The sequence below is a fragment of the Choloepus didactylus genome, chromosome 18 (genome assembly GCF_015220235.1).
Source record: "Choloepus didactylus isolate mChoDid1 chromosome 18, mChoDid1.pri, whole genome shotgun sequence".
NCBI lineage: Eukaryota > Metazoa > Chordata > Mammalia > Pilosa > Megalonychidae > Choloepus > Choloepus didactylus.
In genome coordinates this window covers 63,712,071-63,735,348 of record NC_051324.1, presented here as the reverse complement: position 1 = coordinate 63,735,348, position 23,278 = coordinate 63,712,071, and the positions used below count along the sequence as shown (strand labels likewise).

Genomic DNA, 23,278 nt, shown 5'->3' with positions numbered 1-23,278 from the left:
CTACAAAGAGGAAATCATTGACCAAGGACCAATTCTAAGACTTTAGTCTCCTTTCCATTGTGGAAATTGGGATTTATGTCTAATTTGTATTTGCTCATGCCCATTATTGACACAAAGCAGTTAAATCACATTTAGAAAAGTCATACTTCTCCATCTTAAGCCAGTTGCTCCCTGAAAGGATATTTGAACAAAAGGAGAATTAACTATTTCTTTCAAGTCACAAAATAACATTTATTTTGGAGGAGTTGAATCCCTTGATCTGTATGAGGTCTATTTTTCTATTCATTACACATAGGTTAAAACGGTGATTTGAAGCAAGCCTATCGATTAAAACAATAAAAATGTTTAAAAATTACTATCTTACTGGAAGTGGCTCTATAGATCTCAGGCTCCTAGATGATATATGCATACTTATTTTTAAATATTCGAGGGTTAGATTAGATTTCTTTAAAAAAATCAGGTGTGTTTGTATTTGGATTTCAACAGAATTTATGTACGTCTGTGCTTTTTCATCAGAACAAAGCTCAGTTCCAGCTGTGGATTTCGGGCCTCTACCCTTCTGCTTACTGGTGTGGGCAGGCACTGGTGGATCTTAACCTCTACGCTTTTATTCTCCTTTCAACGTATTCAGTTGTCCTCCTAGAAGATGTTTCACCCATTCATGTTACAAGTCGCATTGTGTTTGCTATGGTAAGTCACACATTACCTAGACCATATTTTATAATGTAATTAATAATAAATTTATCTCAGTATTTTACATAATCAATACATTTTCATTTTTATTTTATCATTAACCAAAAATAAAACCATGCAAAGTGCATGAGCAATAAAGTACTTGAAAATATTTGTAATTTAATTTTCCCTTAGCTAATATTTTCTTTTTTGACTTTAATATTATTTGTGTATTCTTTAGGTTGTCTTCGCATTTGGTTATGCAGCTTCTCTTATCTTCTTGACATACGTGATATCATTTGTTTTTAGCAACAGGAGAAAAAATAGTGGCCTTTGGTCATTTTGCTTCTATGTTGTAAGTAAATATGCATACAAGCAAATAGAGAAATGGAGTCCTGTTCTTTTGTAACTTTCAGTGTAACATTAAATATCGTCACTTTTGCCTTGAGAAACAGGGAAAATTAATAGTACTTTAAAATTATACCACAGTGTTTAGTATAACATGTGTTTATGATTTCTGATTATTTTTCCTGTTTCTTTTCTTATATTTGTCTGTTTCAGTGTGTTTATCTGTTTCATTTTTATATCATTGCAAAGAAGCTACATATTTGTAGACTACTAGAATGTCAGAATGGAAAAAAATTTCAAGGTCATCTAGTATAATTCATCTTATTTTACAAAAGTAAAAAACTTAAGTGACTTGTTCAGGGTCACACCATAAATAGTGATAGACTCAGGGATAAAACTGAGGTCTCAGACCTTATGTCATTCCTTGTGTCAAAATATATATGATAGTAGCATGGCTGACAATACTGATTCCAGCTCATGCTAGTCAACACATCGTGAGTTTTAGGAGGCTAGCAGGTTTCCAGATTACACATCCTCACAAAGGCTGCAAGCAATCTTTATGCTCAATATAAATAACTTAGCATTCCTTCCCAATATGTATAAAGGATATTTACTGTGATAATTGATCCTTTTATCATGCAACTAGTATGTACTTAAACATGCTAGTTTTAGGGCTGCAGTCATTTTTTACTCTTCACAGGATCAAATGTCAGAATGCTTTGTATTTTGATGGTTGTGCAGTTATCCGTTTGTGATCTGCGGTCCAGGCACTATCTCTCCATCATCGAATGAAGATATAGTAAAGAGTTAATTTGTTTCTAGTGTCCGATGGACTCCATGCACCCAAGGGTGTGGTACTTCATGTGTATCTCAGGCCCCTTATCCTGTCTGATAAGGAAGCACCTTTTCAGTGTATTGTGCTCACCAGTGGAAGTATAAGTAGCACATCTCTTTAGCATGTTGCAGAGTATTTACTTTGACGCAATTTGGAATCCTCTCTTGTTCCAATGGATAAGAAAGGGGTGGGGGGAAGAGGCACGTAAAAGCTTGGAGACCTAGTAAAATAAGAGAGTCAGTAAGTGGATTTAAGGACTTACAGTTATCAGAAACAAGGAAATAGTAGAAAAAATAGAAAAGAGTGATGTCTTGGAAACAGAGAAGAGAAATATGTAGAAGTGGGCAGCCTTTGACGTGAGATTGTAGAGATTGTAAAATGACAAGAGTCCTTTGGATTTTCTATCTAAATTTCTTATTGTACCCTTACTGAATTTGATTGTTATTTTATTCTACTTCCAAATGTTTCTTATATGTAGATTACATAAATTCATTTAGTATTGATGCATCATTTCTCTTTGTAATAGTCCTTCAAAATAGTATAGGTTTCTGACATAAAGACAGGAATCACACAACACAGAATTTTGAATTTCAGCTTTGTCACTCATTGTATGGACTTAAGAATACTTAACCTTTCTGAACCTTAAATAATAATAATAGGAACATTATAGAGTTGTGAGAATTAAAGTAAATAAGACATGCTTAGTTCTTAATGTCTAGAAATATTCAGCAAATTTAGTAATTATGATTCTTACTATTTGTATTATAATTAATACATTAATAAACGCTACCAAAGATTCAATACAGTGCTCAAAATATACTTGTTGACAGATAAATTGATCCTTAAAACAGAAAAATTTAAAAATTATCTTTATCACCACCCCCCCTCCACCATTAACCAGTACTCTAAAAGAAAATGTGTCCAATACAATCGAAATGCACAATTTTAAACTATCACCTGTTTGGAATGGGGAAGAAATGGAGCAGGGAGGATGGTGAGAAAGCTTTACGGTGGTCTAGGTGTCCATGTAACTTTTCATTGAATGCATGTTTTTGTGCATTAGTAATATTGTTACCTTAGCTATAAAAAGGTAATTCTCTTTATCCTGTTGTCTGGGCTTTCTCTTAATAACACCAGGAAGTTATTTGATAATTTTAGCTTTTATATTAATCCCAAGACTTTTTATCTATAAAAAATTTTCTATTGGGTAGAGTGCAGTACTAGTACTCAGTAAGAGGGAGGGTAAGGGGTATGGGAAGTTTGGGGTCCTCTTTTTTCTTTTTCTTTCTTTTTCTGGAGTAATGCAAATGTTCTAAAAATGATCATGGTGATGAATACACAAAGATGTGATGATACTGTGAACCATTGACTATATTTTGGATGGATTGTATGGTGTGTGAATATATCTCAATAAAATTACATTAAAAATAATTTTCTATCAGGGAGCTAAAAAGCATATATCTTCTCAATAAGAAAAGGCTGCTGTCCCCCTCTTTTTCCCTCTGAAAGGGGAATTTGTGATGGCAATATGGGGGTATCTGCATATGAGAAAATTCTGATATACATGATGAGAACACCCAGTTATGTTTGTCAAGTATCGGTGGGCTGAGTTTGTTTGACACGCAGTGTATTTGGACTTGCCTTGTAGATCTCAAGCTTCATATTCTCCCTCATTTTAATGAATGATTTGAACATATCTGTCTCGGTTACCTGCATGGCATTGGTTCCCATGTCTACCATGGGTGGATTTCTTACGTTTCTGATAGAGGTAAGAAATGTTACCAACTGTGTTAATGATTTTGAATATACAGCCTATTAAAGCACTTTGCTTAAATTTATAGAGGCAGAAAGTAGATTAGTGGTTTCCTGAGGCTGGAGATGGGGAATGACAGCAAATGGGCATGGAAGATCTCTTTGGGATGACAGAAATGTTCTAAAATTGAATTGTGATGGATTGCATGAGTCTGTAAACTTACTAAAAAAAATCATTGCATTGTACATTTAAAATGGTGAATTTTATGGTATGGAATTCATTCCTCAATAAAGCCGTTAAAAAAGCTTTGCCCTGTACATTTTGTACCATACCATTCATCCGTTCAGCAATACATATTAAACACTACTATGTGCTGGGCACTGTGTTGATAACTGTGTTAATAGACAAGATGGTGCAGCCCTTTCTTTCACAGAGCTTAGGGGAGACAGAGAGAGACTGACCTCAAGAAGTAAAGGCAAGGGGCTTAAGCATTACAAAGGATAAGAGCAGAGTGCCAAGGGAGCACACCCAAAGCCTAGCTGATGTGCCTTAAAGGTCAGAGAATTCTGCTGGGAGAAGTGATGTGTAAACAGAGTCAAAGGATGAGTAAGGATTAATTAGTGGAAGATTGGGGCTGGAGGGGTAAGCATGTTCTGCAGGGGAAATCAAAGGCATTGAGGCAGGAAGGACCAGGAGACACTGATTCCAGAAGCAGAATTTGATTCAAGTGCAGAGAAGTGCATGAGGAGGCTGGGATAACCGCCTCAGTTTGGAGCACATCCCCTGGGGCCCTGCCTTGGCTGAACTGGCTTTTAAGGAAGTAACCAGGGTTTCTCTAATGGTTTGTGTTCCTGGAGAATTGTGCAAGCTTTCTGTCTACAAGAATATCTTTCCACTCGCTGAGCATTATCTAGAATTCTTAATTGGGAACTCATTCCTTTGCTTAAAGCATTTTCTCCTAGAATATAAGTAGACCTGCAAGGTAAAATATATTGCCTAGATTTTCATATGCTTTTTGGGGAGAATGAGTTATGTTTTTAATGCAATGATGAAGAAAGAATAAAATGATGGGACTCATTATTGTGGTGGGAAAACGTCACCACTGGAGTAGAAAAGGATATGGAAGGGGCTCTTGTAGGGCACTTTAGATAAATATGATCAACCTCCACAGTTTTTCCACAGTGCCAGCAACTCCCACTTATGCCAGCAATAGAATTTCGGCAGTCTTTAATCTCTTAAAATCAAGACATTTAAAAAACAAAGCAGTGTTTGGAAGAGAACCAGACATAAGCTGCCTATTCAGTCAGAGGCAGTAAGTGCTGAGTAGGGCACTCCTTTCTCTCCTCTGTAGGTAATTACTCGTTCCCAGTGCACTGACGGGAATCAAGCTTAATGTGGGAAATGTGCAATGTGGAAAATTTCATATTATTTGAACGTAAATCTTAAAGTGGATGAATTTCCATTTAGCTATTGTTTTCTTTTTGCAGAAAATCTACAGGCCCTACAACAGAATTCAGGACCAAAAACCTGACTTGAATGAAGTTGATCTTCTAGTATGCCTAATAGTGAGAAGAACTTTCTACCTAGCCCCATGCTTCTTTGGATAGTTATCATTTACTGTAACTAGGTGGTCTTGTCTGAAGTGTACTAAAGTTAAAAGTATTTTTAATATACTCTTAGATAAAACAATTATTTTCAGACACAATGATTCTAAATCCTAGACTTAAAAGTTTTATGCATGAATAGAATGTAGAGTCCTGAATTCAATATGAAATTATTTTTTGTTTGTTTATACTGTCTAGTCACCCCTCCTGCAAACTTGAGACATATTTTATCCAAAATTACAGATACAGTATAAATTACACCCTTTGTGTTGTTGATAAAAAGGCAAATGCCAAATAATGAAAATGAGGGGCAAAAATGATTAAATTGGTAAATTTAGGCTTAGGAATGCAACCATCTATGAATACTATGTGTCAGGAATTTCTAGGCACAGGAACAAATGTAGACAAAAATCACTGCCCTCATGGAGGTTTTAATTCTGGTGGAAAGAGACTAAACTTAATAACATATACTGAGCCAGATGAGTGATTAGGGAAAGGCTAACTGAGAAATAAAGGTCTGAAGGAGGCATGGAAGCAAGCTGTAGGGATATCTTGAGGAAGAGGATGCTATTAGGAGGCAGCAAGCGTGAGCCTGGCTTGTTTCCGGATCAGCCAGGAGGCCAGTGGGGTTGTAGCAGAATGACCAAGGGTTAGAGTGGTAGAAGAAGAGGTGACGGAGGTAAGGAGGGGAAGTGGGGGGGTAGGGAGAAGGGGTAACAGTGTTTTTTGGGTCACATAAGGACTTTGACTCTTTGAGTGATTGAGGAGTGACTGTAGGGTTTTAAGTGAGTTTTAGTAGTGATATGATCAGACTTAACATACTAAAGAGTCACTCTGGTTCTTGTGTTGAGAATGGGTGCTTTGGGCAAAAGGAGAAGAGGGACAGGATGTAGGAATGTGTCCCAAGAGTCCAGATAAGAAATGATAATGACTTGGACCTAGGTAGGACTAGCATAAATTGGGATGAGAAGTAGTTAGAGTCTAGGTATTTTTGAAGATAGAGCACAAAGAATTTATTTGAGACTGGATGTGGGTTGTCAGAGGGAAAAGAAGGCAGGTTCCATTGGGCTGCATTGCGCCCCTATGGCCAGAGATATCTCTTCCCTGATTTATAAGAATGAGTCACATCTATTTTGCCCGAGGACAAAAGACTGTCAATTTAATTTAAATGTTTATATAATATTTTTGAAATTGTGCCAAATATAATTATTTTTTGGTTATTGTTGCCCCTAGCCTTACTTTCAGGCTTTGATATTCATTTTTGTTCTAAGATGGCTGGAAATAAAGTATGGAAAGAAAACAATGAGAAAAGACCCTGTTTTCAGGTTAGTATAAAAATAATTAAGTTTAGTACTTGATATTTGATTTTAGTATTTCCAGGTAGTGACCACATCATTGATCTGTTAATAGGGATTTATGTACAATAGGTAAATAGCACTATGATTATCACTGTTGTCACTGGATTGCTGACTTCCTTGCCATGAAATAGGACCCCCCGGCAGAGTTTTTTGTCACTAACCAGCCAAAGGAGCTGAAGGTAGCTTCTAGCCCTTCAAATATTTAATGGGTACCCAAATATGCCATTCTCCTGTGTAAGATGATCACACATCCTTGAACAGAAGAGATGAGGTGACAGATTGAATGGCAGATTTTGTGACAGAATTCAGAGTTTTTGCAAGAAGAGGAACTCTAAAAAGAGCAAGCAGTACAAGATGCTGATAAGAATATCTGGGTGTGATTAAGATGGACTCAGTGTGAGCAGAGAAAATACAGGTGACCTGATTTTTAGCAGCAGTAACTTCCAACAGATTTGAAAGAGTCAGAGATGCTAACCAGGAGAATGGCAGCAATGCTAAGAAAGGGATTCTGGCCAGTGGGATAGGAGTTCTTGGCAAAGGTAGAAGCAGGGTCATCGTCACCAGTCAACTGAGAGAAAGGACGATGGTAAGGTCACAGGGAAGCTAATTTTTCATACATCGTTGATAACTGGAAAGCCACATGTTATGTATTTTATTTTCTCCACAGAATATCCCCCCCAAATAGAGCTTGTCGACCAAATCCAGAGGAACCTGTAGATGAAGATGAAGATGTTCAAGAAGAAAGAATAAGAACAGCAACTGCTCTGACCACCTCCAACTTTGATGAGGTAGAAAAACAAGTGACAAAATGGATGTTAGTTAAACTATTTCAGAACTGTCAAGAAGAGAGATCGATCTGCTGGTTTTCATTTTGAAAGTTTGGAGTTTGGTGCATTTTTCTGATCCTTAATTATGAGCAGGCATTTCTTGGGGCTTCCCAGAAGCTCAAAGAAGAATATAAAACATTATGGTTTTAGTTTTCTTTTGAGGAAAATGGGTTTTGATGAGTAGAACTATAATTTTAAAATCAAATGAGACCTTGCAAGTTGAAGAATTTAAGTGAGATTTGTTATAAAATGCTAAATGGAGATTAAAATTTTTGAGTTATTCCTTTACTTGACTTAGATGTTGTGACATTTATATGGGCTTAGCCTCTTTTGTTCTGGTGAAGCAATGAGCCACCTTCCATAGAAGCATGAAACATTGTCTATGTTAATGAATTCATATAAAATTTGAAGCAAGCAATGTGGATTACCCTCAATGCAAAATGTGACTTAGCTTGTGAAATAGGACAGGAGAGGGCCCAGCAGAGGCAATATAGGAGCGTAAAGTCTCAGAAATTGAAAAGTAAAGTCATACTATCATCTCTTCCAGAAACCAGTCATAATTGCCAGCTGTCTACACAAAGAATATGCAAGCAAAAATAAAATTTGCTGTTCAAAGAGGAAGAAGAAAGTAGCAGCAAGAAATATCTCTTTCTGTGTTAAAAAAGGTTTGGAACAAGCACTTTTTTATTCACCATTATTTTAGAAATATAGACCAAGCATCTATTATGTTATGGGCACCATTCTACTGCTACAGCATTCATTCATTCAACATACTTTTTGTTTGTTTGTTTTAGCTCCAGAAATACAATTACGAAGGAAATAGGCAAAGTCTTGAAGGGGGTTCATAGACAGAAATTAACTTATCCATAAAAATATCAGATATTCAATAGGTTCTTTGCAGAACTTTAAAACATGTGAAGTGAAGTAAATAACTTGGGGCTGCATTCATTGAGGTGGTCAGGGAAGGCCTCGCTTGAGAAGTGAATTTAAGCCGAATCTGAGTGATAGGAAGGTGCCGTTTATGTGGGCATTAAGAGATGAGAGCGTTCTAGACAGGGGAAGCAGCAGGTGCAGGGGCTCACATGGATGGTGGAGATAACAAGAGGTAGAGGATGCATCTGTGGATGGGAGGGAGGGGGCCAACAAGGAGGGCAGGGGGCAAATTAGGTGTAGCTTTGTAAAACACAGCAAGGAGTTTGGATTTTATATCAAGTTGATGGAAAGCCATTTGAGGGTTTTTAGCAGGTCTGTGTCATCATTTAATTTATATTTAATAAAGATTATACCGGCTGTTTGTTCATAAATTGGGGGAAGGCTTTTGTATCAATTCTGCTGAAAGATGGTGGTGTCTTGGACATAGCTGATGATATTCGGGGTGGAGAAAATGCCTCTGACTTCCCACGGGTAGGAATCATCTATGCACATACTCAGCACATCAATTTGGGATTCTTAAATCTTCTTAGGCATGGTTCATTTCTAATTGAATCAAATATCCCAGAAAAGAAAGACAGGTATAACAGATATATTGCCATTTAATTCATAAACTTTCCACTAAAATTTCATAGAGGAGTTAAAGAATGTGTTTTCATGACATGGATTGCATATATGTTACATATTTCAAAATGACATTAACCAAAGAGTGCAAATATCTCAGAAAGTTTTATTAAAGAAACAGGGTTATGTTAATCAACATTTAACTTTTACTATTAAGAGTCAATGATTCTTTCTTTCAGGTGAAATTTTGGGATTGCTAGGACCCAATGGCGCTGGTAAAAGTTCAACTATCAGAATGATATCTGGGGTCACAAGGCCAACGGCTGGAGAGGTATTGAAAAATGAAGTAACATTTCCGTTTCCAGAATAGAAATTTCATGTTGAAATCGATTATATATTTATAAAATGATGCTTTTATGTTAATAGTTTAAATTGTTTTCTGTAACAAATATATAAAATAATTTCTATATTATTTTTTTGATGCTCAAAAAATTTAGGCCATATTAGCTGTATGCCAATTTCTTGGATAATTTTATTCTTATTTTTTGAGGTGGAATTGAAAGGGTACAGTTCAGTTTGTGGCCACCAGGGAGATGACACGGTCAAGTTCCTGGGGTACTGTCCGCAGGAGGACGCGCTGTGGCCCGGCCTGACCGTGCGGGAGCACCTGGAGGTGTTCGCCGCGGTGAAGGGGCTGAGGAGAGGAGCCGCCGAGGCCGCCATCGCTCGGTACGGGAGGTCACTGAGGTTCCTTCGTGACGAGAGGCAGGGATGCTGTACCCCGATGATGAATTCACTAACAAAGAATGGAGAGCACAAATGGCGTTTGCAGCTTTTCAGAGTGTCAGTGGTAGAACAGAGATAAGAGAAGGAAACCTCATTTCCTGTATTCCTGAACAAGGGATCTTAAAAAAAAAAAACCACATAAAATAATTGACAATGAGTAAGGCCCCCAAATCATCCATTTCCATTTCTAGTCAGAATTCTGTTTTTCTAAAAAACTTATGAGGTGACAAATCTTTCATGTTCCAAATAAGCTGATTTTTTTTTTTTTTTTTAATCACTAGAGTTAAGGTTTTGAGAGTAAGAGTCCAAGCTTTTTTCCAATGCTGTTTCTCTTCTGTGTGCTTGTATGTTTCAAAATTTTCTCTTGACCTGGTACTTTTTTCCCACCCCTTTTGCCATCAGGCTAGTGGATACTTTCAAACTGCATGGGCAGCTGAAGGTTCCAGTGCAGAAACTGACGGCAGGAGTGACCAGGAAGGTGTGTATGGTGTGTGATGTTATTCTGAGGTCTCATATGGGGCAGCTGCAAACAGCGATGTTTCTCTGCCTTTCAGTTGTGTTTTGTGCTGAGCATGCTGGGAAATTCACCTGTCCTGCTTCTGGATGAACCATCTTCAGGCATGGATCCTGCAGGGCGACAGCAAATGTGGTGAGAATTATCATGACCTTCAGAGCCAGGAGTATCGATCTTATGTAAGGTTGCATTCTAAGACTGATCTTGGAAAACCAATACTCAAATCCACTGGTTCCTAATTCAATGGTGGTAATCCACATTATTAGGAAAAAAATATTTAACAAATGAATTCTCTAATGTTGCATCATATTCATATACTATTCAGGTAAAAAGGAAACCCTCTAAGTATTTTGTTGGATTTTTAGGTCTTGTAATTTGAAGTGCATTTCAATTTTGCCTTCTAACTATGGGGTTTTTATAAATGTTTCCTCTTTTAAAAAATTCTACTTTGCTTAGAGAGCATTAACTCATTGACCTGATTTCCCCATTTCTACTTTTTCCTTTATCTCTACTCTATTGTATTTTTTCTCTATGTAGTTTTTCTCATAGATTTTTTTTTAATTCTTCATAAGTTTCTATTTCTAGGCCTCTCCTTTTAGATTAGTAAAAATTCTCCAATCCAATTTAATATTTTTGACTGTCCAATATTTTTCAAATTTATTTTAACACTCTATTGTAGAAATTTTATGCAAATATAGTAAGAATCATTTATGAACCTTTTATAACCGTCACCCAGTTTCAACAGTAATCAATACAAGGCCAATCTTGTTTCATCTATTCCACTACCCACTTCCTTTCTCCACCCTCCAATTATTTTGAAACAAATACAAGAGAGCATATCCTTTTATTTATAAATACTTCAGTTCATATCTCCAAAGATATGAAGTATTTTTTAGCTTAACCTCAAAACCATAAATTACCTACGGGATCAAAAGCAATTGTTTAATGTTATCAAATACCTAGGCGGTATACACATTTCCCTGATTTGTTTGAATTGAGATCTAAACGAGATTCATGTATTATGTTTTATCTCTAAGTTTTGCCCTCCATCTCTCTTCTTTTTTTCTTAAACTTTTTTGTTTTAAGTGCCAGTAATCTCTTGTTTCACTTCAGCCAGGCAATTCAGACAGCCATTAAAAACACCACCAGGGGAGCGCTGCTGATCACCCACCACCTGGCGGAGGCCGAGGTCCTGTGTGACCGGGTGGCCATCATGGTGTCGGGAAGGCTGAGGTGGGTTTCCGTCCAGTGCTTCCACTAAGTCCCTCAGAAGGAGTTTCCCCCATTGAAAGTGTAAGATCACTGTGAGCTGCAGGCACTCATTCTCTTGGCAACTTCAGTGACACCCTTTCCCTATATTTGAAATTTAAAATAACATGAAGAAATTAAGGGGCCCTAGTTTTCAACATATTCTCCTTCTTGTCCATAGATGCATTGGTTCCATCCAACACCTGAAGAGCAAGTTTGTCAAGGATTATATTTTAGAACTAAAAATGAAGGAAACTTCTCAAGGACCTCTGGTCCACGCGGAGATTCTGAAGCTTTTTCCACAGGCTGCACGGCAGGAAAGGTGAAAGGAACTTTTGATTATGGTGAAAAATGTAAGCTTTACCCACTCAGTGGCTCCTTTTTTGCTCTGTGAGAATTTCAAGGTAATTTGACTTCATGATAAAAGTTAGGGATCACAAAAACTGCTTTGTTGAGTCTTTGAGATTATGGAAGAGATGGGAACTGCTCAGGAAGCTGATTATGGGAATAAAAAAGATGTGAATATTTAGGGTAGCTCTCCCTCATAAAAAAAAAGAAGCAATTGATGTTAATTAATGTCTCCCTTTAATGGTATTTTTATGCCTCAAAATGGAGAATAGAATGGTGTGGTGTGTGTGTGTGGTGTGTGTGTGTGGTGTGTGTGTGTTTGTGTAGGTCTATGTGTTATTGCAGGGAGGACAATGAAGTGGGGGAGGGAACTGAATTTGAATTTCCTTAGAGGGTTGAGCTCACCAAAGAAGCAGGATATAAAAACTGCTTCTTTCATTTTAGCACAGTATAAACACAATGGGATTTATTAAAGGATATACTGGGGCATTTAACTCAGTCCTGTTCTCAGACTTGTGGTGTCACTAATCAGAAAAGTGGTTTTGATTCAGGTAGGAAGGAAGAACAGAGGCCAGTCTGAGGACAGCCAGTCTCAGGGGTCCGAGAAGCCCCAGGGCCACTTGGGAACGTCAGACTCCCCTTTGGGAATGAGCTGAGAATGGGGCATGAGGTCGGGCAGCATAGTCGTGGTGCACGGAAGAAGTGCGTAGAAACAAGATGCCAAAAATGAATTCTGGCTCTTCCTCTGTGAAGTGTTTAGTCAAAGCCTTTTAATTCCACCTCTATTATGCCCCTTTCTCCCAACCTCCTACCTCTTTCTGAGTTAGCTTTCTGGTGACAAGGATGAAATCTTAGTTTTTATTAGTTCCAATCCTATTCTGAAGTAATCAAAAAGATAAATTCAGAAAATCTGTGTTCAACCAGCAAAGGGTTTGCATAAACTATGCATAAAAGTAACTATGCTGGATCATAACTAGAACTATCTCCAATAGCCAATCACCAAAAGTCATTTTAGAAGTTGTCCTTTGAAAAATTATTTGAATTAATTCACATTTCAACCATACATTAATTTGCATTACTGTTGTTTTAAAAATGAAATTGTTAATAATATAAATATTTTATGTGATAGCCATTTCTCCTCTTAAAATCCAGGGTCAAATATATTTTCCTGTTCCCAGGTATTCCTACTTTTTGGTCTATAAACTGCCCATGGCGGATGTTCACCCTCTGTCTCAGGCCTTTCAAAAATTAGAGGCAGGTAAGAATGACCATATGTAAACAAAGCTTTTGAAAAACCAATTCATATTCAGAAAGTATTTTAATGGTATATTAGTGCCTAACATATTTTAAAAATAGACCCTGTAGGCATGATGTTGAGAATTCTAAAGGCAGTTAATTGTGGGATTTAACCCCAACCTTGGTTAATCCAATTTTTCACAAAGAGGTTTTTCTCCGGTGCAGGGACAGAAACTACAGAAAACACACAACTGTGCCGACGGGTCTCACTGTGAATCTGTGTCCCTAATCTCAAAAAGCCCCTCAGTGCTGCCTGCGTTGCCTTTTGTGCACAACCCATTTACACCCCGTCTCCTAAATTACTACTTTACTCCTCCTCTTTCCTTACTTGTCTGTCTCCTTTCTGTTTTTCTCTCTTAGCTGATTCCCTTTATTAATATTTCATTAATAAAATAAAAGTGACAAGGAAATCTTCTATCCTTCTATCAGCATCCCTGTGTCTGTACCGATGTATTTGGCTTTCTTTCCTGTTATGATGAATGAACTGTCTGTGTCTTTAGCTAAGCTAAAACGGCTGCTGCATTGTATGTAACTCCACCTGGTGCTTGAAATTGCCCATCCCCCTTCCACCGGGTCCATTCCCATCAGCAGCCCTTCACAGTGTATCTCAACACAGCAGAATGCTGGAAAGCGCAGATGTGGGGTGGGTGTTTCTTGAGTTCCTATCCCAGCTGTCTAGTAGATAAGAGATGTTGGGTCAAGTTACTTATCTCTGCATGTCTAGTTGGCTCATCTCTAGAATGTGAGATTCTCAGTGTGTACTTGGCAATGTTGTTAGAAGGATTAAATCACTGAATTTGTAAAGCTCCTAGGATAGTGCCTGGCTCACAGTGTTTGAAGTATAAATCTCTGGTTTGCTCTTTCCACTGTAGACTCACAGGCCTCCTAGCTCTTCCTAAATGCTGCCAAGTCGTGCATGCTCCTGCCTTAGGACTCCGCCCTTGTGAATACTTCTTCCTGGAGTTCTAAATATCCAGGCTGCTTCCTCACTCCTTTCAAAGGTTTCTGCTCAGTTATCATCTTATTACTGTGCCCTTCCCTGACCATCCTGTATAAAAGAATGCCCCAGCACTCCCTATTTCTTTTACTTGTTTTATTTTTCTCCATAGCAGCTGTCACCATTTACTTTATTATGTATCTAAATGCTTTTTAATTTAGTATTTCCATGTTTCTCACACTAGAATGCAAACTGTGTGAAGTGCTTGTTTTGTTTATTGCTCTATCCCTGACACCTAAAAGCGCCTGGCAAATGGGGTTTCTCCGTGTACAAATAAATGGTGAACTGTTGAATATGTGAATCTGGTGGCAAGTCTCATGCAGATTTTCCGGTGAGGAGCCCCAGGAGAGCTGCCCCAGCAGATGAACTGGCTGAAGCACAGTTACATGGAAGGACTGGGTTCTTTTAAACAGGATGGGATGGGATTGGATTCTTCACCATACCTAAGAAAACATCAGTCAGTTGCCTAGTTTCTCAAGGAACCTCTATATCTCTCTGAGACACACACCAAATAACAAAACACATATTGTCAAAACACAATATGACGAAACTCTTTTAATATCAATATTAATTTGATATGAATTTGTATTAACTCTTTATGATTTTTCATAATTTCATTCTTTCACCAAGCATTTGTTTATTCCAACTTTTTTTTCCACTTATATTAATTATTTGCATTTTTATATTTTGTTTTGACTTTGAAAAAATTCTTGTTGAAAAATTATAAGGGTTAATAAATATTAGCTTTCCCCCCCCAGTGAAACATGATCTTAACTTGGAAGAATACAGCCTCTCTCAATGCACACTGGAAAAGGTGGGTCAATTTTCATTGTTTTTGACCATCCCTATAAATTTCACATGCAAGTAACATGCATTTTTCCAATTCATTTGGAAGACAATCAACAACTTAATAATTATTTTTTTCGTTCTCCTCTGTCCTGTTTAGGTGTTCTTAGAGCTTTCTAGGGAGCAGGAAGTGGGAAATTCTGATGAGGAAGTTGGTACAACCATGAGATGGAGACTCCTCCCTCATTCAAATGATCCTTAAAACCTCAAGCCTAACAATTCTTTGTAAAGATCATGTAAGCATGTATGTAATGATTAGCAGTAAGTATAATTTAAAAGAATTAATATCAATATTATGTATATTTTATATGTTTAGCTGGTAAATGAATGAATGTTAAAATTATTCTTCTCCTCAGTCCTAGGGGAGAAAGAAAACTGTGATAAGGCAATACAATTTATTAATAGAAGCACCCCAGGAGCTTAGCCCTGGGTGTATTGTAGAAATAAGACTTAGAATTTTTTGAAATATGATTTGTTTACCATTTACTAAAACATTCTCTTGCAGAAGTATATGAAGGGCATATTCAACAGCCAGAAGCTGCATGACAACTTCATCCAGTCCATGATTATCAGTGCTACGGGTTTTCTTTTATATGCAAGTACAGCACAAGATTCTTCCCCTGAAACCTTTTCAGAAATTGTTTTGAGAGTCACAGGGTAAGGATGCCCTTGGACTCACAAGGAAACAAGTATATGCATTTGAAAAGCAGTGCAGATATACTTTTTGAAAACAAGGGGAGTCACAAGAGAATTCATTCAGATTTTTTAAATTTTTGAATATGTTATATTAAGTTCTTATGATAGTAAATTTCATTCATCACCCTATTGATAATTTTCTGTGTATTTGACGCAAGTTTAACCTCATTTCCCTGTGTGTGTACGTTTGTGTCTTTTGTATTAATCAATTTCTAAAAACCTCCTTGCCAGCTTTCCATATTATTTTAGCTTTTCCCTTAAGTAATAGCTATTTCATTCTAAATATCACCAGAAAACTTTTTGAAGACCAAGCAGTATTCCTGCTGCATATCTCTTTTTTCAGTAATATGTTATATAACTTAAAAAATTTTATATTCACTGAAGAAAATTTGAATAATGGAGAAAAATATTGAAATTGAGGTGAAATAAATTGAATTTAAAAACCACTACAATCTCACCATAACAACAACAAAAAAAATCCATGCTAACATTTTCAACTATTTCCTTCTTTTCCTTACTACCCTTTTTACATAGTTGAACTCATATAATGTATACAATTTCATAATTAAATAAATGTGCATATTCGTTGTCATAACATTGAAATTGTTTAATATACATTTTAATTTATGGTGAAGTTGCAGCTTTAGATATTTGCATTTTATTGTGTTAATTATGTGATTCTTTGTTCATTTAGTTTTTTGGACTCTAATCTTTTTATCAATTTTATAAGCTTTTTATATAATAAAATATTTTTCTACATATTTTTACAAATATTTTAATTAAATCTGAAGAGTTATATTTCTAAATCTGTGATAATCTATGGTTTACTGCTTATTCAGAACATTCACTCCCCTGTAAAAATAAATTCATATTATAGTGAAAATAGAATTTACTTAAATTATTTCTAAAACTCAAGCATTAAATGCTCTCATCTTGCTCAGATGTATAATATCACAACATATGTAAATATTCAGTATTTCACATAACAATATAATGCCATATTTGCTTATGATTTTTATGAATTATAAATTTTCTTGTCTTATAGAAACATGTTTACAAAATACTGAATAACCAATATCAGGCATAATATGAATATCTTAAAAATACTCAACTGAACATAATTTGCTAAAACTATCAAATATGATTGTTTTGGAAGCTGATAATTTAGGTGTTTATTAGGGTTGAGTCCAAGAACAGATGAATCGGTGTGGAAAGAAAAGAAGATCAGAATAAAACAAAGGATGAGGGAATAAAAAAGGAAAAAGATAGTAGTAAATATTATTTCTAACTCTATTGTAGTTTCGCCTTGGCTGGTTATTCCCCATTTTCCTAACATACTGCTTCTTGGAGGTTGACTTCTGTGGGCTGCAGCCCCAAGTCCCTTCTTTGTTGGCTGGCTTCCAGTGGGTTTGGCCGATCTAATAGGAGGCAGCAACAAAAGATGGGAAAGTGGAAGAGAGGGATAGAGTATTTCTTCTCTTCCCCGTTTTGGTACCAGATCTTTAGCAGTTGATGTAGCCTTCCATGCCTACAGTCTTTGTCCTCCTGCACAGTTGGAGCTCTCACTGGGTAGTAGAAGCTCTATTTCTTCCTCTTGTGCCTTTGGCCCTAGGCATGTAATGGTTTTCCATTGTTGCAATCTCTAGGTACCTCACAATTCCAAGTTTGTTCCCTTAACTCTGCTAACATATCAGTAAAGTAGCCTTTTCATTTAACTCTTAATTTGAACCATCGAGAGTATGTTCCATTACTTGTCAAGACCCTGTTTGATAAGACACCATCTAAAAATATTTTCGTTGTAAATCAATATCTGGGAGCAAGTGGTAAAGAGATTTGTGTGGGGCAGCTTCACATCCCATTAACCCTTTAGATCACTCTTCCTGCTTCAAGACATAAGCCTATCCAGACCTCACATAGTTTCAGTCCCTGTCTGTGCACTGAATTTCTGTTCTGCTTCTAGTGCACAGAGGTACATCTTATTTTGAGTGCAGCTGTGCCTTAAAAAAAAATGTATATAAAATTGCTACATGTTTAAAGTTGAGGGTTGTGGTTTCAAGGGCTGGGTTGCAAAACCATGAAATTCTAATGCAATATTTCTGCCTTTAAAATTTGTAACATGTATATTTGACCTGAATTCTGGAGCACCTCTGTCCAACAGTTCTTTCTGTGGTAATGGAGATGTTCTATGTGTGCATTTTCCAATATGGTAACTACTAGCCCCATTTGGCTATTGAGCATTTGAAATGTAGCTAGTGCAATTGAGGAACAAATTTTTTTTAAAAAAAATAGACAATTTTTTAGAACAGTTTTAGACTTACAGGAAAATTGTGAAGATACAGAGTTCCCATACACCTACTCCCAGTTTCCCCTTTTATTAGCATCCTACATTAGGATGGTACATTTGTTACAATTAGTGAGACAATATGTGCAGAGATAATTATATCATCCTTGAAAAAGTTTTATTTCTTCCTTCCTGTGAGGCCATAAACCAGAGAAGCCATAAATTCCTAGATAAGACCAAAAAAAAAGTGCATCATAATGCACATATGCACATTCCTACGCACAATAGCTGTCTGTACTATACTCCTGTTACATAGCAGTAACTTCAAAGAAACATGTTTTTGATCTTGCAAGACCTGACTTGGCTCTGTGCCTTCCTTGTTCTTGCCCTATATAACCCTCTGTAACCTGCTGAGTGGCACGGAATGCTGTTCTGATCATCCTGCGGCCGCAGGACCAGCTTCCCAGTCTGTAAGTTTCCTAATAAACAGTTAATATTTTGCTATATGGAGTGGCCTGCTTCATTTTTTGGTGGAACCTATTTTGTAGGTTCATGGCCTGACACTTCCCAATTGGTACCTTTTATTTCCTTTTCTTATCTTATTGCACTAGCTAGGGCTTCCAGTATGATGTTGAATAGAAGCAGTGAGAGGGATTATCCTTGCCTTCTTTTTAATTTTAGGGAGAAAGCGTCTAATTTCTCTCCATTATGCTTTTACTGTTTATTGCTTGTGATAGTTCTAGTTTCCTCTAGTGTCCTAGTTTTGGTTCCCCTGGTTGTCTTTGAGTCGACCTAAGACTTTCTCTTTAGAGACTAAGCTTTGCAGCTCATTCTGCTGTAATCCACTGTTATTATACTGGAGCTCTGCTGACGTAGTACTCACGGATAAGGGAGAGAAAGTGCTCAACTCTTAAGAGTAAATCTGTCTTTTGGTAAGCCTATTTCCCTGGGTTATGATTTTCACCATGTTTGTTACTTTCTTCCCCTGCCCCTAGTGATGCAGGAAGGCTAGAGAGACTAGACTTGGGTAAATGCCTTTACCCCTAGGTAAGATAAAGCTATGGTAAAGTATTTTCTCCCATACCATAGGCTTTTGCTATGGTGAATGCTCTGTTGTATTTCAGAATGGTTACTATTCTCCTTCCCCTGCCAGAAGAAAGAAAGTTTTTATTTTGTTTTTGTTTTCTGAATCTTCACTGTAATAACCTAGTAGAGTTCCTGGAGATAAAACCCAATAAAGTGTGTTACCCCCCTAAGATTACAGTCCCCAGGAGTTTCTCACTTTATGATGCTAGTCCACACTCAGACTCCTGCAATTCATCAAAATTGACATTTAAATGTTCTGACCAGTTTATGGCATCTGTTCCAGATAAGCTATGCTGTAATTCTATGTAATCTCCCATCTCACCAGATTTCAGGGTAGTGGTTTGTCCTGAGATATCATTTCTCTGATGAGTCCAAGAAAAGTTGTTGTTTTTCAGTTTGTTCAGCTTTTTGTCTTCACTTCCAAACTCTTTACGCATCAGAGCTGAAGGAACTGAATTTTAACTTTTTTAAAATTCTGTTAAATTTAAATACCCATGGTGAATGTGGGAGAGTAGTGGCAATCATACTGATCCTCATCCAGAACTATAAGATTGCTTGGGAACTGCTTCTCTCTTCTTCCATGTAGTTGATATTTAATGTTTTAGTTCCCCACTGTGTTTAACACATACCCATAATACACAAATTACTCATTATTGTTATTATCCCTTTGCACAGATGATATTTATTTAATTGACCCATATATTTACTAGTTTTAGCATCCTACAACTTCCTTCTGGGCTCAATTTCTTTCTTCTTGGAGGATATCTTTTAGTAGTTCTTCCAGAAATATCTGTGAATGAGAACTCCCAGTTTTTGTGTAAAGATGTGTCTATTTTTTCCTTACAGATGAATTATAGTATCAGTCAGCCTTTGCCATGTGAAAAATCACCCCAAAACTTCGTGTCTTAAAATAATAATCTTACTTTAGCTTTGTTTACTTGTTTCATTTTAGGCACCTAGATATTTATCTTTCTTTGAACTCATCTTAATTTATCCTTTTTATATCTTTGTTGGGGTTACATACAGATCAACATAGTCCAACAACTGCCAGAAGTCTTACTAATGTGTTTTAAAATCACACTGTTTGCTATTTTGGTGAAAATGATAAACTGGAAGTTAACTGTCATAATATCTTCATCAGCTCCTTAAGTATTTGCACTAAGTAATGTAGAAAACCTACATAACAAAATACTCCTGGAATGGGTCCAGGAGGGTAATGATTGTAATATTATAAACAGTACTTTTAGATGACTGAATACATTTTGTTTGGAGTTCCCGTTGAATGTTTGCAAAAAGGCTGAGCATCTGAACTATGTAGTAGTCAGCAAATAACTTGAAATATGAAAGAATAAAAGGATCCTGAAAAATATATCATGTGTATAATTTTCAAAGACTTCTACAACTTGTGACAGCTTCTGACACCAACTATGTGGGTATAGAAATTTAATCAGCAACTGCAAAGATTGCAGGAACACAATTCAATTCTGCCTCTAACTACCTGGGGTTGGTCCAGACTCCACAGTTTGATGATCCCCTACTAGATTCTCCCTCATGTTGCTGTTGCACATTTGAGGGCCCAGGCCACCTGCACTTCTAACCTGTTGACTACAAATTTGGGGTTTCCCATCGCTCCCCTCAGGTATGATAATTCACTTGAATGACTCACAGAACACAGTGAAAACACTGTATTTATGATTTTAGCTTTATTATAGTAAAATGATGAAAATAATAAGGAACCCAAAGAAGAGACACATGGGGGCATGGTCTGGAAGGGTCTCAAATGTAAGAATCCACCTGGAGACAGCATGTGCTACCTTCCTGGCACAGTGATACAGCTTCTCCATCATAGAAGCCCTACTGGTCTTTGGGGGTCCTTAGTTTATATGGGGTCTCATTAGGCAGGCATGACTGAAAGAGTCAATGCCCATGTGGTTGACTTCCCAGAGGTTGGGGAGGTGGGCTGATGTGGGCTGATGTGATGTGGCTCAAAGTCCTAACCCCATAATCCCATGGTTGGCCTTTCTGGTGTGGCCGGTACCCCTCACCCACACTAAGTCTGCAGGTGTGTCTGGCCCCACAGTCCTGGGTCCACCAAGAAGAAGAAGAAAAGACACTCATCACAGGAAATTCCAAAGATTGCAGGGTTCCCTTCCTAGGAATAGAGGTCAAAGACCAGCCAAGTTTTTCATTACACCTCAATATGATTCAGTTACCCATCTGAAAACACATACAGACAATATTAGTGGGCCAAAATGTTGTGGAAATGGGGCCCTGGGTACCTTGGGCTATAAGAGGAAGGGAGCTGAGAGCCCCCAGTAGCCTTGTTCAGGTGCAAGAATGGGCACTCACCAGAAAATTCAGACTGACTTTTTGCATCCTGCTTTGAGATATTACCCCACCTTCCACAAAAGCTGAAGAGACATTCAATTGCAGTGATGTTTAGTTATTTGAAACCCAATGAGCTGTGTGTGGCTCTGTAACTCTACCTGTAACATGTAATGATGTGTAATTATAATTAATAGTGATGTTTGGGGAGCCATAGACTTAATGGTTAGGCTTATTTAAGGTAAGAAACCAGTATAAACCAAATGGCTTAGTTTCATAAATTCAAAATTGATGAGTATATGTATAAAATGTTAAATCATTTTAAATTATGCATTAGGCAAATTAGCTTTGTGAAAAGAATGAAATAGCGGAAATATTAACAAATTCAACAATACTTTTGTCCCTTCAGGCTCTTTTTGCATTTTCATTTTTGTCATTGAGCTACCAGTGCTGACGCTGGTGTCCTGAATTTGAATAACTCAGCTTTTTCAATGACTTTTTTTTTTCTTGCCCATTTTAAGCATTTTCTTGGCAAGTCTTCAAGTAATTCAGTATTTATCAGTTTCAGTAGCCACTGATGTGTTTTCTGATTCTCACATGATTTTAATGAATAATAAATGACTTTTAAAACATGGTATTTTGAGCCACACCACAGCAAACTTCACACATTGCCTTTTTACTTTGAAGAGCACTACCTACCTCAGCAGGATTTTCATCGTGACTTGAGAGCTCCTAACAGGTTCAAGTTAAACATCTTCCACTTTCCTTAATGGCCATTTCAAAACTTATAACATTATCCTCAGTTGTCTCAACTGCCTGTTGGTCTGTTCTTAGCATTTGGCCATGCATCCTACTTCCCAGAAAAAGGCCTGGACGTTCTCAGAGAAGAAAGCTTTATTTCACATTGCCATATTTAAAAATTATCTCAGTTCTCATTCTCAAGTTCTTCTTTCCTTGTCAGAGGAAAAAGAAAGGTGTCCTTTCTTTTCAAGGCCATGCTATTATCTAGCTTCATCAAATCCCTTCTTATTCTCCGCTAAATGTTGCTCCATTGTTACTTGATTTCTCCTATATTTTCAGCATTTCCCTCTTTATTTATCCCTTCTAAATACCATCTAAAAAAAATCCTTGACAAAAACAACTTGCTTTAGCTAACATGCACCCAATGACCTTTATTTTATGGCTAAGCTTCTAGAAAGAAAAAATGAGACTCCTGTGTTTTGCTTCCCACCTCTCATTCAACATTTAGCATTAAAAATTCAAAACATATGGATGGAGCAACGTTCATGTGCTAGGCTCTGTGGTATGTACAATGGTGAAGCATTTGTACCCTTCAGAAGTTTACAGTCAATGGTGGGAGAAAGAGAAATATAATTCATTTAAAATACAGAGAGGTGCATTCTAAAATAGCATAACCATGGAGTGTGAAGGGAGAACCTGGAGGGTCTACTGCCTTGGAAGACTCCCTGGAGGAGAAAGTCAGAGCTGAGACCTGAACAAGTAGGAATGAAGCAGGTAGATGTAGTCATTAGAAGAGGGCAGTTGAAAGTAGTCATTAGAAGAGGGCAGTTGAAGGAAGGGAATAAGACAAGGGAAGGCTGGAGAGAGAAGCATGGACCAGATGATACAAAAATATGTGTATCCTGCAAAAGAAATTAAGACCCTGAAAGGTTGGTAATAGGGGTGACAAAATAAAAATTGTATATCAGAAAGATTGTTTAATATGTGATGTGAAAATGGATTGTTTCCAGTTTCAACATAGGGGATAGGCAAAAGATAAAGGCAAGGACAATAAATCTTGAATATCTAATAAACTTCCTGAAAATAAGAACAGAAGGACTAGAGGAGAAGCAATATTTGACAAAAGCATTAGCTGAAAAATTCTCAAGTGACCATGCATTGTAAAGCAGGAAAAAACACAAAAACAAAACTTACATCTAAGCACACTGTAGTGAAATTTCATG

General features: G+C 37.0%; 1 protein-coding gene across 7 annotated transcripts in view; it reads left to right on the top strand.

The window, feature by feature from the left end:
• Positions 1-16,459, top strand: part of ABCA6 (ATP binding cassette subfamily A member 6) — a 62,621-nt gene extending 46,162 nt beyond the window's left edge. For 2 of the 7 annotated variants that reach the window (XM_037809404.1, XM_037809403.1), the window contains exons 24-40: positions 517-690; positions 914-1,027; positions 3,504-3,623; positions 5,096-5,173; positions 6,446-6,537; positions 7,238-7,358; positions 7,945-8,062; positions 9,131-9,222; positions 9,442-9,620; positions 10,080-10,155; positions 10,232-10,326; positions 11,305-11,424; positions 11,621-11,761; positions 12,966-13,045; positions 14,839-14,894; positions 15,027-15,162; positions 15,432-16,457. In XM_037809404.1, coding sequence (XP_037665332.1) covers positions 517-690; positions 914-1,027; positions 3,504-3,623; positions 5,096-5,173; positions 6,446-6,537; positions 7,238-7,358; positions 7,945-8,062; positions 9,131-9,222; positions 9,442-9,620; positions 10,080-10,155; positions 10,232-10,326; positions 11,305-11,424; positions 11,621-11,761; positions 12,966-13,045; positions 14,839-14,894; positions 15,027-15,128 — 1,758 coding nt within the window. In that variant the 3' untranslated portion in view covers positions 15,129-15,162; positions 15,432-16,457. The other 5 variants (XR_005212723.1, XM_037809405.1, XM_037809406.1 and 2 more) reach the window with 5 other exon arrangements.
• Positions 16,460-23,278: the final 6,819 nt, after the last annotated feature.